Raw genomic sequence first — 14251 nt, forward strand, 5'->3', positions numbered from 1 at the left:
TCGGTAGCTGCATGACGTGACGTGTGACGTGACTCACACCTTATTAAAATAAATAAAAACACTGTAAAAGAGAATGTGAACTTCGCTCCAGGAATTATAGAGTTAAACCAGCTCAGGTGGCGATTGATGCTGCATACGTCACAATGTGACGTCACGGGAGGCGGTGGTATCCCTAAAACCCAGAGTTTACAGCTGCTGCGATGAGTCTTTGCAGAAGCTGAGCACTAGCGGTGGTGAAGGAGGGATATGTTGAGCATGCCTTAAACCCTACGCTGGATTTTCAATATTTTTTAACAAATAACATAAAATAACTGCATTACGTTATGATTAATCTTCAGAATAGTAATAAATGTAAGGACCTTAACAGCGGATTATATAAAAGAAATCCAACAAAGCGTAGCAAATACAATTTACACTGCCAGAGCTACTTAGTTGTCGAAGGGGAAGAGGAAATAGTGGAGTAACAAGTTGGAAAGAAAGTGGCTACAGTTTAGCGTGTTCATAAGAATGTGCTGATATTTTACTGAAGACGAGTGTGGTTGTTGTAAATGGGAAGCATAAATGAAGCTCTTTCCAACTTGTGATTACTTTTGATTTTGCAACTTAAATGTACGAAATCGAAAAAAAAAACATCTGGGAACAGATTCATCAAAATGAGGATTAATTAACATTGCTGAAGGAGAAGGAGACTTTTTACTTTTTTTTGTCTGCGTTATGTTGCAGTTTTTGAGTACCATTAACTCGGGCTGCGCAGTGTAAAAGTTATATCAATGTCAACCACACTAAACAGGAATAGTTTCGTCGGGCTTATTAGTCATCAGCAGTCTTTAGCGGTTTACATGGAAATTTAACGTAATTAGGATTTCACTTGAGAGACGAGGAGCAGTTTTCGTACTTGTTGGTGGTCAGAAGTAAATGCAGTTCAGTTTCTGACTGTTCAAAAACGCTTCTCGAAGCTACCTGGTCCGATGGAAGGTATGATTCGATAGGCGGCGCAGACGCACACCTTTGTGTTCACTTCCTTGGGTACAAAAACAAAATATACAGGAAGGAAGGCAAATGCTTGCTGAGTTAACCAACTCGATTTGCTGAATCACACAAACTAGCCCACCGACTTGAAAGTTAGTTTGGCTGTGCTGACGGTTCCTGGGAAATAATGTTGCACTTTACCGTGCTTTTCTAATTTCTTTAAATAAGTACCAAATGCGAAATTATATGAGCGCAAAAACGGAGAGTATTTGGTATTGCTGTACTAATATTTTTAAAATAGGATACTTTTTTCCCTTTACCGGAAACCCCTCGACACACTTTCACTTTAGACAACTCAAGATATTTCACGCTGTGTATGTGACTATAAAGTTTGGTTCTTTCTGTAGATTTGACTTTGTAAAACTGACGTTGCTTCATTTCCCTGCTGTGGTGGAGAAGAGCGAAGGATGAAGCTGAGCAGACAATTTACCGTGTTTGGCAGTGCCATATTCTGCGTGGTGGTGTTCTCCTTGTACCTAATGCTGGATCACCTACAATTAGACCATACCAAAAATCCGAGGAATGGAGCGGGCATGTTTCAAAAAGTAAGTAGTTATTTATTTATGTCAAGAGTCGTGTGTAGTAGGAATGTACAATGCACCTAAAGAATACAACGTAGCCACTTGTGCTGGATACTAGTTGTATTTACTACACATTACTCACGCACTTTGATGTGAATGCCTTTTGATTTGCATTTATATGGTGTTTCGTAATCTACAATAACCCAGAAAAAGGGATTTCTTAAATTTGTACTCTCCAGGTGTGTGGTAACAGCAATGAAAGATGTGAGCCTACGGCCATTTGTCGAATCTGTTGAAACTTGATACAGTATTCAACGAGAACAAACAGCGCTTTATTTTCTACTACAAGTAACAAATGTCAGACTGCAAAATGTATGAAAGTTATCGGACCATTTAAAAATTATTATTGAAATATGTAGCTCTAGATAATGACTAGGTCTAAAGCGAGTTTCTAACCTGGACTTTGCACTTATTGCACTTAACCGATTCTCAGTTAACAATTTATCAGTAGGATCAAGCGTACTAAAGCTGCAATTCCAACGCACTCACTGCTAAACATAGCGGAATTCCTGAATTGCATTTCTATGTATATATTCCATATGTAGAATAAGTGCTATGTTTAGCATTATTAAGACTGCCATACTGTTACTATATTTTGGTGAAATGCAAATATAGACTGATTTCGACAAGAATTTAAGAGCATTTTATGTGTAGCCATGTTCTATAAATTTAGTTTTTCTCGGTGTTTGAACCCGGCAGCAGTTTTTTCTTCTTTTAAACAGTTACTGCTACAGAAACACTTGGGCCACAGGTTTGTTTTACAAGAAAAAAACCGACAAATTGCATCAGCGTGCCAAGTCACTGAACAGTAATTTATAGCATCGGTCTAATGATATTGATTTCTCGGAGGGTAGAACGTTTCACAGAGGTTTGAGGAGTTTCACCGGAAGCAGCATAGGGCACGTTGATTGCATTACATTTTTCTGTCTGTTATTAAACAAGGGAGAAGGAAATGAAAAGCCATACCTTAAAAGATACTTAGTTACAAGCAATCCATCAAAAACCATTTTTCCCGAAAATTGAGAATAGATTGAATTAAGCTATTCTGACATTTTTTTACCACGTTTGACAAATTTTAAATCGTTCTTAATTGATAATGGTTATCAGGGAACACAAAAAAATTATCTGTCCCTATGGAAAATGTGAACGTTCTAATGCATTACTATACACTAGGCCTGCTTGTAAATGCAGTGACTTCATATGGGTTTTGCGATTCTAATGGGTTTTTTAATTTCCTTGTTCCAGTGTTATGAGAGGAACTTTGAGATATTTGATTTTGGAACATGCTGTTTCAAGGTAGCCTTAGGATTTGTACTTGGACTAACATGGAGTCCTTGTCTATGAAGTAGTGTAGTTTTAGCAATGTTTTCTTTGCGAGATCTCGTGATAGTGTGTCTGTATATTGACTTGTGACAGGTTAGATTAAAGAAGACCTGACCACCATATTAATTAAACTTAGTGGTCTGTACCGTCATTTGTATGCTATACGATCATATAATAAAAAACTAAGCATGGTCCCATTGATCTTGATATCTTTTCAAGATGCAGTATGTGGGTTCTAAGAGTAATAAGCATTTACATGTTCCCACTTGGTCAGCTTTTAAGATCACATGGCCTCAGCTTTCATTTTTATACTGACGATACTCAAATATCGTCAGCGACAGGGCCTTCTCCTGCTATACCCCCAAGCTCTGGAACTCTTTGCCCAAGGATATCTGAGAGTCACCTTCTCTAAACTCCTTCAAATCCAGACTCAAAACCTTCTTCTTCAGAAAAGCCTTTACTTAACTGGTTCCATTCTTCATCCCTCTGCTCTTCTTAGTACCACTTCCATGGTCTCCTCTATTGTTATTGTTGTAATTGTAATTGTGTCTTATCTTGTGAAATCTTCTTATTTATTATTGTCATCCTGTAAAGCGCTTTGAGAAGCCACCTTTAAAATAGTTTATTATAATAATAATAATAATAATAATAATAATAATAATAATAATAATAATAATATCTAGAACTGTTTATAGGAGTTGCTAGCTCATATTTGTGATTAACTTGTCCTCATCAGTGAGGCTGGTCCAGAACTTCCTTTAAGACAAAGCATTCAATAAGATGACCAGAGCACATAAGCTTCACCATTGTTGAGTGTTCCTGAGATGGTCTTGGATGGTGTTATCCTGGAGAAAAGAAACACCAACTTGTAAACATTCCAAAGCTTAAGATTTTAAGGAGAAGCTTTCTGCAAGAATGTAGTTTCTTGATAACATACTTTGTTGATCACGTTCTGTCATTTAGGGTGACCACTCCACCAAGGTTTTCCATTCCTTTTGGTATGCTGGAAAGTAACATTACTATTGTGTCCATTGTAATCAGGCTCTTTTATGTTTTACACACTTGATGAGTTTTGAGTGTCATTGACAATTTATTTCATTTATTTCATTTTACTTTTAATTAAAGACACATACAACAGCCTGTGTCCTTATATGACTGTTTAACATTTCCCTGTCTGTATAATGATAGACCAAGTAAAACATTTCAAAAGAAGGCAAATGACAACTAGCAGAACCACTCTTGTGCAGTAGGAAGCTCTCGAGGTTGTGAGGCACAGCAATTCAGACAGAAAACACTACTTATCAATCTCCAGAGTCTGCCATCTACACTGTTTTACCCATTGCCCCCAGGCATTTACTGTTGCAGTAGGAGCAAGAAACATTAACTGCTTTGTAAACCTGACTGTGTACAATCTTACTATTCACAAGAGTGCAGCTCGGAGAGGGGGGATAAAGCGAGTTAAATTGAGCTGAAGCTTGGAGGTTCCCAGGGAGATTGTTTATTTCACTGATTCCCTTTTAAAATTAAAACTGCTGTTTTCACCCACATACAGTTCATCACTTGGTGTAGTACAGATGTCATAAAATGAAGTCCTTCAATCTAATTGGACATCGTATATCTGGTGATTTGTAAAAATGTACATTAAAGCACATATATCCAGCATTTTTTATCAGCAGCGTAACATTGTGTTTTTTCAAGGTCTTGTACGTCTCCAGAGCTAACATTCTGAATTTGTTTTGAGTGGGTCTTTGTAAACATACCCTAAATAGATAGGACTATGATTAAACATTCAAAGGATGTGCTTGATCAGAAGTTTCCAATGCTTTGGGCATTGTACAACTTCCTAGATAAAAAGCAGTGTATTCAGTTAAGTGAGATGTCAGCTAAAGGAAGTTCCCCTGGATTCTGCTATAAAATTGTGCCCAGTGCTTTGCCAGTACATGCAGATAAATAATATTGAAGTATTGCAGTTCATTTGTTAGCTGACAGCTGCTAGATTAGTCAAGTAAAATCTTCAAGCCAATTTTAATTTTATAATAAAGTACTATTTTAAGACTGCATTGTGTGGGCATGTTGGTTAACAGACTGCACATGTGATGACACTGAACAATTTAAAAAGGCAAAACATCAAATTGCTCAGAAGTATCAATTACTTTGCTTTTTTACAATTTGATGATTTACAAATAAACATAAAGGACATATAAATGTACTTAAGTTGAAGTGTAAACCGATTAAGATTGCAGTATCTATAGGCTTTTATTTTACTGTTGAAATTACACTAATTCATATGCCATTTTTTTCATTGTGGGCTTTGGGCTTTTTTCATGTATACATTTGTCATGGTAGATGTACTAAATTTTGTTTCTTCTCATACTGAAATTAAGTGCATTTTCAGGGAAGTATGTACTACTATAAGGAATGACCTGCAGAATTCCAACTCTCCAGGTCGTGACTTTGGAATTAAACAATAGTAAACGATAAAGATGTAATACATGAAAACATGAGTTTGCTACAGTCAACTTCTACTAATCAAAAAAGAAAATTAACCATCCAAAGTGGATTGATTTACTTGCAGACCACTTCGTATGCTTATTGGTAAGAGAGCCAAACTATTGTGCTTTAATTAGTAACATTAGATGTATACTAATGCATTGTACATGGCTCCCCATGAGCTTGATTCAATATATAGAAAAGGAAGAAAGAGAATGCTGCTGTCAGATAAGATAGATAATTAGGTTTGATATCTCAAAGTTCAACAGGGAAGGAGAGGTCTTAAATGTGATTCAAAAGCTGTTGGGTAGACCTTAAGGAGTTGTGTGTTCATGCTGTCTTTAACTGGTAACTGCTGTAACTACTGCATTTTGTACCAGCTGGGGCTTTCTAATGGAATTTTAGAAGATACTAATAAATGCAGTATCGTGGTTACAAGGTAGGAAGAACTAAAGGCGTGAAAAAGGATCTCAGCATGTGTCGAAGATCTAGTTAACAGTTTCAATTCCATGCTGTATGACACAGCTCTGCAGGCCCAGTGAAGATATCAGTCTCATAAGCCTTTCCATTAACACATCCTAAAAACTGCAAGAGCTTTTCTGGCTGCTGAAAGCATCCTCTCTTGTAATTCTGCCTAAAAGTAAACAGCAGTTGTGTCTTAGGGTGGTCATTCCTCAAGCACAATTTTTGGTCGCATCCAGCTTTTTGTACAGTTATGGGGTGGCAGTGTAATTTCCTTCCATTCTGGCAGGCAGTGCTATTATAAACTTTTCTTATTCCTTATGTATCCATCTTGTCATAATCTGACCATCCTCTGTTTATTATAGTTAAGCAATTTTTTAATGGATACCCTCTTGGCAAACCTTATAGACTCATTTGGATGCAGTAATGTATTGTAAAAATATTCTTAACTTGTGTACATTAAATCAGGCTAATAGAGCCATGCAATAAATAACTTCTGTGTTGAGAATAATTACTTCATATTGAAGGGTGTTTAGGTACATTGTTAAGGTTTTGCCTGTGGCTCCATTTGATAATTTATCCATTTAATCTTCCATGGTGCCCATCTATCCATCCATTTTCTAACCGATTCTTCAAAATCAGGGTCGTGGGGGTGCCTGCAAGCTACAGGTGCAAGGCTGGGTACACTCCAGGCGGGAAGCCAGTCCATCGCAGGGCAGACACAGTTATGGACACTCTGGGGTCAGTTTTCCTAAATTAAATTAAACGGGAGCTGCAATTCCATTTTTATATTTCAGGGTTAGAAAGAATCGGCATTGAAAAGTGTATTTAATCCACAGTAAAGGTATAATACACAGTCACCCGTAAAACCTCCAATTTACATCACAATAGGTGAAATTTCCAGGCATGTGCAGCACCATATTCTGCGATTCAGAATGTGTCAACAAAACGTCTGGTGAGGTGAAGTGGCCCTATTACGTTGTTAACAAGCAGGCTTGTGAATACATCTCTTTTAATCCAACAGAAATATTGCTCCCGACTTCTAGATGGTTTAGCTGATAAATGGAACTTACTTGTTAGCTCAAGTTGGATCATTTCTGCGTCTGCTGCACAACCTGTACTTATTTGCTTGTGCATCACATTAGTCATTACAGTGCCTAGCGTCAAGTCACAATTCATGGGAGCTCTCACTCTCGCCCGTGGTGAGATCAGGAGTTTGCAACCACCTCTTAACTATACAGAACTTCCACAAATTTATGCTTAATTTAAAATTTCTAAAATGTTTGTATGCCGTCAATGAATTTTTTTTGCTACCGAGATTTAATAATAATATCGGGTCTGCAGTTTACCTGTAACCTACCAGTATGTTTGGCTGTTGGAGGAAACATACGAACTCCACACAGATAGCACCCCAGGTCTGGGATTGAACCCAGGGCCCCAGCACTTGGAGGCTAACCACTGCACCACTGTGCCACCCTTTCCAAGGAGCCTAAAGGTTAGCAAAAGTATATGCCTTGTGAGGAATTGGTCTGTTGTTTTCTCAGTCATTCCATGTGGTTAATTGGGTCTAGCTTAATTATGTCTCTTTTTAGATTTGCTTGACTCAAGTGGTGGTCGATGGGTGTACTATATGCTTAAGTGAAAATAATATGGTTCTGTATGTCAGTAGCATGTATGCAGCAATAGTCAGGCTATATTTCAGTGCATTCTGTCCACACAGTCAAGACATCTGTTCTAGAAATACACAGCATCGTAAAATTTTGTCATCACATCATGTGTTGTAGGCCACATAGTCTGAAAGATTTTTGATGTCTTACTTATTACAAACACTAAAAAGAAATATCCGAAAGGGGGAAAAAAACAACAACCGGAAAACATTTAATTTTGTTTCTTGAAATGTCAATTTCTCAAATTATAGCACTTGAAAAGACCCAGATCATTTTCCAGTGCTCTTCCAGTATGTCTACCACTACCATTTTTGTGAGGGTAAGAATCTGAAACTGATGCAACAAAGACATCAAATTATGTAGGAGGTTTTATAAAGCCAGGTTCTGACAAGGTTTTTCTTTCAAAATAAAAAAAAATCAAAAACAAATATGAAAAGAAGAATAATATATTCATTATTATAACAACAACAATAATAATAATGGGTCTGCAGTTTCCCTTTAACCTACCCTTATTATTAATGTTATTATCATCGAGCTACAGACAATAATACTGTTTAACTTGAAGTGGAAAAGAAATGTGTGGCCCCTCTGCACTTCTGCTGGTCTCTTTCTGTCTGGTACGAAAACAGCAGATGTATCCTGACAGAAGGCCCAAGACAGCCTGGGCCCCGCCCACATCAGTGCTGAGCTATGAGAGGGAAGCTGCACATGTTTGTTTTTAACAGGGTACAAGAGGATGCCTTTGACCCGGATGTAAGCTAATAAAAACAATGGTTATTTATGGGTTTAAGCTGCGTATAGTACATAAGTCATAAATTTGCTTGCAAGGTTGTGTTGGAGCCGTTGGTTACTCATTTTTAAACTAAGAAGAGAATTTTCAAAGCCTTTTTGCTCCAGAACAATAGTTGCACATTATTTTGGAAAATAGCTACTTATATAGCAACAGACAATGTGGATGCAGACAGAAAATAAACTTAAAATTTAAATGATTTGGTTGAACTTTATGTAGAATAGAAAAAGTAATTCAAATTTCAGAAAGTGATTAAATGAATATGCATGTAGCACATGAGTACTTATATATTTGGCTTATTTACAGTTTTACATGGTTCATATTGAATACTTTTATCTATTTACTTAGACTGTATGTAGAAGGAAAAGGCTTCTGTTTAATTTGAATTTAAAATCCTCCCCTTGTCTACTATCCTGGAGGCCTTTGTTATTTTTTTTAAATCACGTGATGTAGTAACTAATTATTTGCTTTTGTCTTTTTTGAGTATTGTGGAAGTCAAGAGGTTCTGAGTAACAAAGGAACTAAGGACTGAATGTCTGACCTTTACTCAGTGAAAGACAACACTGGCTGCTGTACGATTGTTGTAAATGCAAATTCTGCTTCTACTGGTGAGATAGGCAGGTGTGTCTTTGGACAATTTATCTTGGTAAGAAACTGGTAATAATTTAGTCGTATATTCATGCTTGCACCTGAAAAAGGACATTTTAAAAGGTGTATAATGCTGCAAGGAGGAGAAGAAATCTTCAGGATCTTAACTATTTTTAATTGTGCTGTATGTCATATTTCACATTTCTGGCAGTGTAGCCATGCTATATGTACTTTTTACTTTTTAAACTTTCTCCCCCATATGAAGCAGTGTAGTTAGTTTCATGTGCATGAAAAGAAGGACAAATTTGTTAATTTTATATGAATTACATCCAGGAAATGCTGAATCTGATGGCAAATGGTGACAGCTCAGTGTTCCCGGAGAGCATTGGGAATGGATGATGGATGTACATTGTAGAGCGCACATATTTGTCAATCTTGTTTTCTAATTTTAGCTATTCATAATATTAGATTGTCTGACTTTTTGAAGTAATTTATTACTCTGAGTTACTCTCTAATATCCAGGTTTTGCTAGGAAAGTTTATATTGTTTTAAATTATTCTTAAAAGTGATTGTTATTGAAAGTGGCAATGATTTCCCTGGATTGGCTATGGAATATGTTCAAATCAAGACCTATTGCAGGTTGTCGAAGAAGTTGCTTCAGCTTTTGATTGTACTGAGTCATTCTGATACACTATGATCCACACATATTTTGGCATGCCATCCAGTGTCCGCTAGGTAAGCCAGTAAGGTACCAAGTACTGTATATAGTAAGCTGAGTGAAAATATTTCTGGAAAATCTCAAAGCAAGATATATAGGCCTGCTACTGAATATTATTTAAAATTGCCCAGTGAATGATGTGTGCTGCCATAAGACTGAGTAAGTTACCCAATTTATATTTTTTTTAGCTGCAGATCTATCTTTGGTGATTTTCTTGTGTATGAGTATTTTCTTCTCTAATTCTTCCAAAAAAAACATCTTAACTCCCCTAAGAGAACAGAATTAACCTTTGAATTTCTGTTACCCATTGACAGTGTTTTTTTTATATTGCAGAATACACATTTAAAATAGTCATGTTTTCATTTTTCAGGTGAATGTTTTCCCATTAGTGTATTCATCACCTTGTTCTCAACAAATAGTTCAGAGCTCCCTATAGAGCAGTCGGTTTGTGAGAGCATGGGAAGTATAATGAACGACAATAACTTATGAAGGAAGAAAACCATATAATTTTTCCATTCTTTTTTATGAATAGTGACAAGAACAGTTACATAATGGATATTGAATGTGTTTCCAGTTTGTGGATTTGTAAGACAAGTACATGTTACTCTAGACCAAAGCCTTTTTGATGGCACACATTCTGACTGATGAAATCATTTAGCGGATCACTAATCGCCCATGGTTGTTGGATTTATATGAGCTTATATATCATGAAAATGCTTACATTTCTAAAAAAAATCCAATAATTGATCATGTATTTAATAATTTATTACACTTACTTACAAATTGGTTGCACACAGCACATTCATTAATCACTGTAGATTTACCAGTAGGAAAAAATATATCTTACCTGATTAGAAGGCTGATATTTTGAAGTGGATGTTATAGTGGCATATTGCTTGTTCTGGTTACTGGGGCCCTGGGTTCTATCTGTTGGATTTTGTATGTTTCCCCATGTTTGTTTGGGTTTCCACTTTGTTTTTCTGGTCTGTTCCCACAATCCAAAGACAAACTGAAAGTTTAATTGACTTCGGGGTAAATTGGCCCTGCTGTGAGTGTGTACATGTATATGTCTTTGTGCCTAGTGATGGACTGGTGTCCTCCTCAGGGTATCCTGTCTTGTGCCCTTTGCTTGCTGGGATAGACTCTGATTTCTCTGTGTCTCTGTATTGGATAAAGTGGTTAGAAAATGGATGGATCAATGTTTTGAAGATGTCAAACCGTGTGAGGTTTATTCTAATATTTAGTATTCAATGCAATAATCTTCGCAAGCTTCACAAAGGTGATTTATGTCCAAAAAGGCATCAGACAACTTGACTGCTTTTCAGATAGTACTGGGTAATCCGAAGCAACTTTAAATCAAAACATATTGAGGTGTTCTCTAGAACAATCCAGCTATAAAGCACCATCACAGGACAGGTCCACAAGACAGTCTTGCTCATGTGAAGTCAGGTTTGTGAGCTCATGATGCTTGCAAATAGCTTTTGTATCTAGTTGGATTTTGTGTTGAAAACACACACATGCTCAACGCATACTCAAAAACAACTTTGAAGGTGCTTTCAGATTACAGTATATGATTCTCTGTGTTGAAACTGCATTTCTGCTCTGACCCCCCCAAAAAATTCCCAAGAGAGTAGCAATTTGACTTCCAAAGGCATTTTGCCCCATCACTATTTTTTATCACAGCTTTTATTTCCTGCGTATCCTGCAAGACTGTCACTAATTTTCCCTGAATATACAGTAATATTGAGGTCACTGAAGTGATTGAAAATATTAACCATTTATACCAATTTGTTTTAACATTTAAACTTTTAATTAAGCTAAAAAATTCTCACATCATCACACAGCTTAAATATTTGAGTGACTACCTTTCCCTGGGGCAGTAAGTGGATATCGGTGTGTTCACGTTTAAGGTTAACTCTCCTTAAGATGAATTTGCCATCTTAGAGCTGCAGATATTCACAGATTCAGTGGAGGTATTCATATTATAAAACCACGACAATGGTCTTGGACAAATGTCTTTTGCTACTTATGGATGTTGCAGTGTATGGATATTGCTAGTGAAGCTATTGCTCTTACCATACATTGCACACCAATCAATCTTATTTTCATTAAGATCAAAAACAGCTCCCAAAGCACAGCCAGTTAGAAAAACCTTACCATAGACAGTATACCTCTCCATTGTATTCATTCCTTAAATATGAAATAAACTTTACAAAGTTTGTAGTGTCAGTGTATTCATCCAGTTTAATTTTATAAATTGAAGTGTATAAAACTGAGTGGCTTGTTTTCTCATTGTTGATCTGATCAGGTATGCTTCTTGACTATGTATTGATCTGTGATCAGGCAGTGAAATCATGTTAATTTGCAAAACAACCACTGGCAATATCAGCACTTCCCTGATTGTGAGTGGCTTCCAGTCTTTGCCATTAGCCTTGGTATGAGGCCTCCACCATGTCAGCATTATCACAGCCTTCATATGTTTTCCATAATTTTCTTAATACTGTGGAATTATTTGAGCTTGTTTTAAAAACTTAAATTGGCTGGGACATGTATTCCCTGTGCTTAGTCTCAGGATAATGGTGTAGATGAGTGGGCTTTAAGCTTTTATTCAGCAGAACCTAGCACACAACATATGCTGGTGATGGTTCATTCCCAGTTTCAGTTTAAGAAAATTACAGTTTCAGTTATTCACTGTAGTAGTTTCTCTACACTCTTCACATAATTTCGTTGTGCTTTGTTTCATTTGCTCATTTCTCATTGTCATTTTGATCATGTGTCTGTTCTCTTAAGCCAGATAAAATCCACTGATCCATTTAGGGATTCTTACTGTGTAACCGTACAATCATATATGCAAATATCAGTTTCCCCTTATATGCAAAAACTCTTCACTAAATTCAAAAAAAGGATCTATTGCACAAGCACCTTCGAGAACAATGATATAACATCCAATGTAATACAAAAGCGGTGCACATGATTATATTAGGTAGAGGTGGGCAGTATAATCAGTATAGATGGTATACTGGTAGGAATGTGCCACGATATGGATTTCAAGATACCATACCTTGTTTTATACCAGTAGAGAATGGATTTTGATGTTTACAGATTGGCCTCCAGCATTGTCGCAAAGCAGGGTTTGGAAATTTTCACTATTGACCCGTCATAAGTTATAATTCTGCCGTATTTCAGCTCCAGTTATATAATTCTGAAAATGTTCATCTTGCTGATATTTGGAAATTATAAGAAAAAAATATTTATCATGATGTATATCGTTACCATCCAAATTTTAAATTATACTGTTATATACATTTTAGGCCGTATCATCCAGCCCTAGTCTTAGGTTATTACCGTTTTTTTTCCCCTGCAGATCACTGGGAATCACCACTTCACGCTTTTAGTAGATGGAAGAGAAATATTTTGTGATGCAAAACTGGTGAATATGTTGGCTTGCCTACAGATCATGGTCTAGGAAAGAGCCTCTCGAAATGAGCCATTCCTCACATTTCATGTGTTCTAACCATAAAAAAATCAAATTGAATGCAATTGAAACGTGAGGAGTCATTTGTAAATGTTGCTTTGTTTTTTTTCTTCTGATCCTTCTCTGTAGTTACTACTGAGTTGAATGATGAGTAAGCAAGGCTTTGTGTATTGTGTGAATGAAAGAGGGAAAAATGAGTTTGATTACTAAGGTGTTCATACCCTTTTTTTCAAACCAGTTGAAAGAAAAGCACAAACATGAAAAATATGCTTAATTTTACTTAATCCATTGTTGTATGAACAGTCCAGTCCTTGGTTTTATTCAAAAATCCATTCAAAATGTTATTCACTTATAACAGAACTGATGCCGTTCTTTTAATTAAAGGAAATTAACTTGCCTTTTAAGCGTTCAACCTAATATGCATGCAATTAGAAATTAGTTACAAGTAATGTTGTATGCAGCTGGAAGTATGATATTAAAGTCATTATTACTGCATCGTCACTTTCTCAGATTTACTTATCTTGATGGTATTTTATGAAACTATAGAATATGACAGTTTGAAAATACTTGGAATGCGTGGCTCATGATCTGCCAATAAATCTTGTAGTATCCAATAATAAAAATCAAGCACGCATTCAGGGGACATTGACTTTTAGAATTAAATGCTTAGTGACATGTTTGTGATTTGTTTGTGTCCACATAAATTTGCAAATGACCTTTATGGATCATTGCACAGCACACTGTTTTATGGCAGCAGCTTCTCAACTACAGCACACAGTCATTGGATTTTAAAATAATATATTATTACTGGGTGCAATTCAGAATAATTTCATGCAAAAGTGCTAATTTAATATTTGCATATTAGCACTGTTTTGCATAGAATTCATGATGCTCTCTTTTGTGCTCCTTAATGCATTTTAACTTGCCCACACTGAAACACACAAAGTACAAGTAATGTATTCATAAAACATTAAGAAATCACGCCTCTGATTTATTACATTGGTTTGATATAGTTTAATTAGTGACTTGAACAAGATAGGCCACAGGTGTTATTGCTAACCTTGGAGTTTTGCTTACTGTGACTTAAATTACAATGTATTATTTTTTTAGTTGTTGCATAGATTTCTA

General features: G+C 36.2%; 1 protein-coding gene across 2 annotated transcripts in view; it reads left to right on the forward strand.

Moving 5' to 3' along the window:
* The first annotated feature begins 217 nt into the window (after positions 1-217).
* man2a1 (mannosidase, alpha, class 2A, member 1) overlaps positions 218-14251 on the forward strand; it is a 242408-nt gene continuing 228374 nt past the window's right edge. Inside the window, exons 1-2 of one of the 2 annotated variants that reach the window (XM_006627014.3) lie at positions 218-975; positions 1377-1574. In XM_006627014.3, coding sequence (XP_006627077.2) covers positions 1437-1574 — 138 coding nt within the window. In that variant the 5' untranslated portion in view covers positions 218-975; positions 1377-1436. The remainder of the gene's footprint in view (positions 976-1376; positions 1575-14251) is intronic. The other variant, XM_015338057.2, reaches the window with a different exon arrangement.

The sequence above is a fragment of the Lepisosteus oculatus genome, chromosome 3, assembly GCF_040954835.1.
Source record: "Lepisosteus oculatus isolate fLepOcu1 chromosome 3, fLepOcu1.hap2, whole genome shotgun sequence".
Taxonomy (NCBI): domain Eukaryota; kingdom Metazoa; phylum Chordata; class Actinopteri; order Semionotiformes; family Lepisosteidae; genus Lepisosteus; species Lepisosteus oculatus.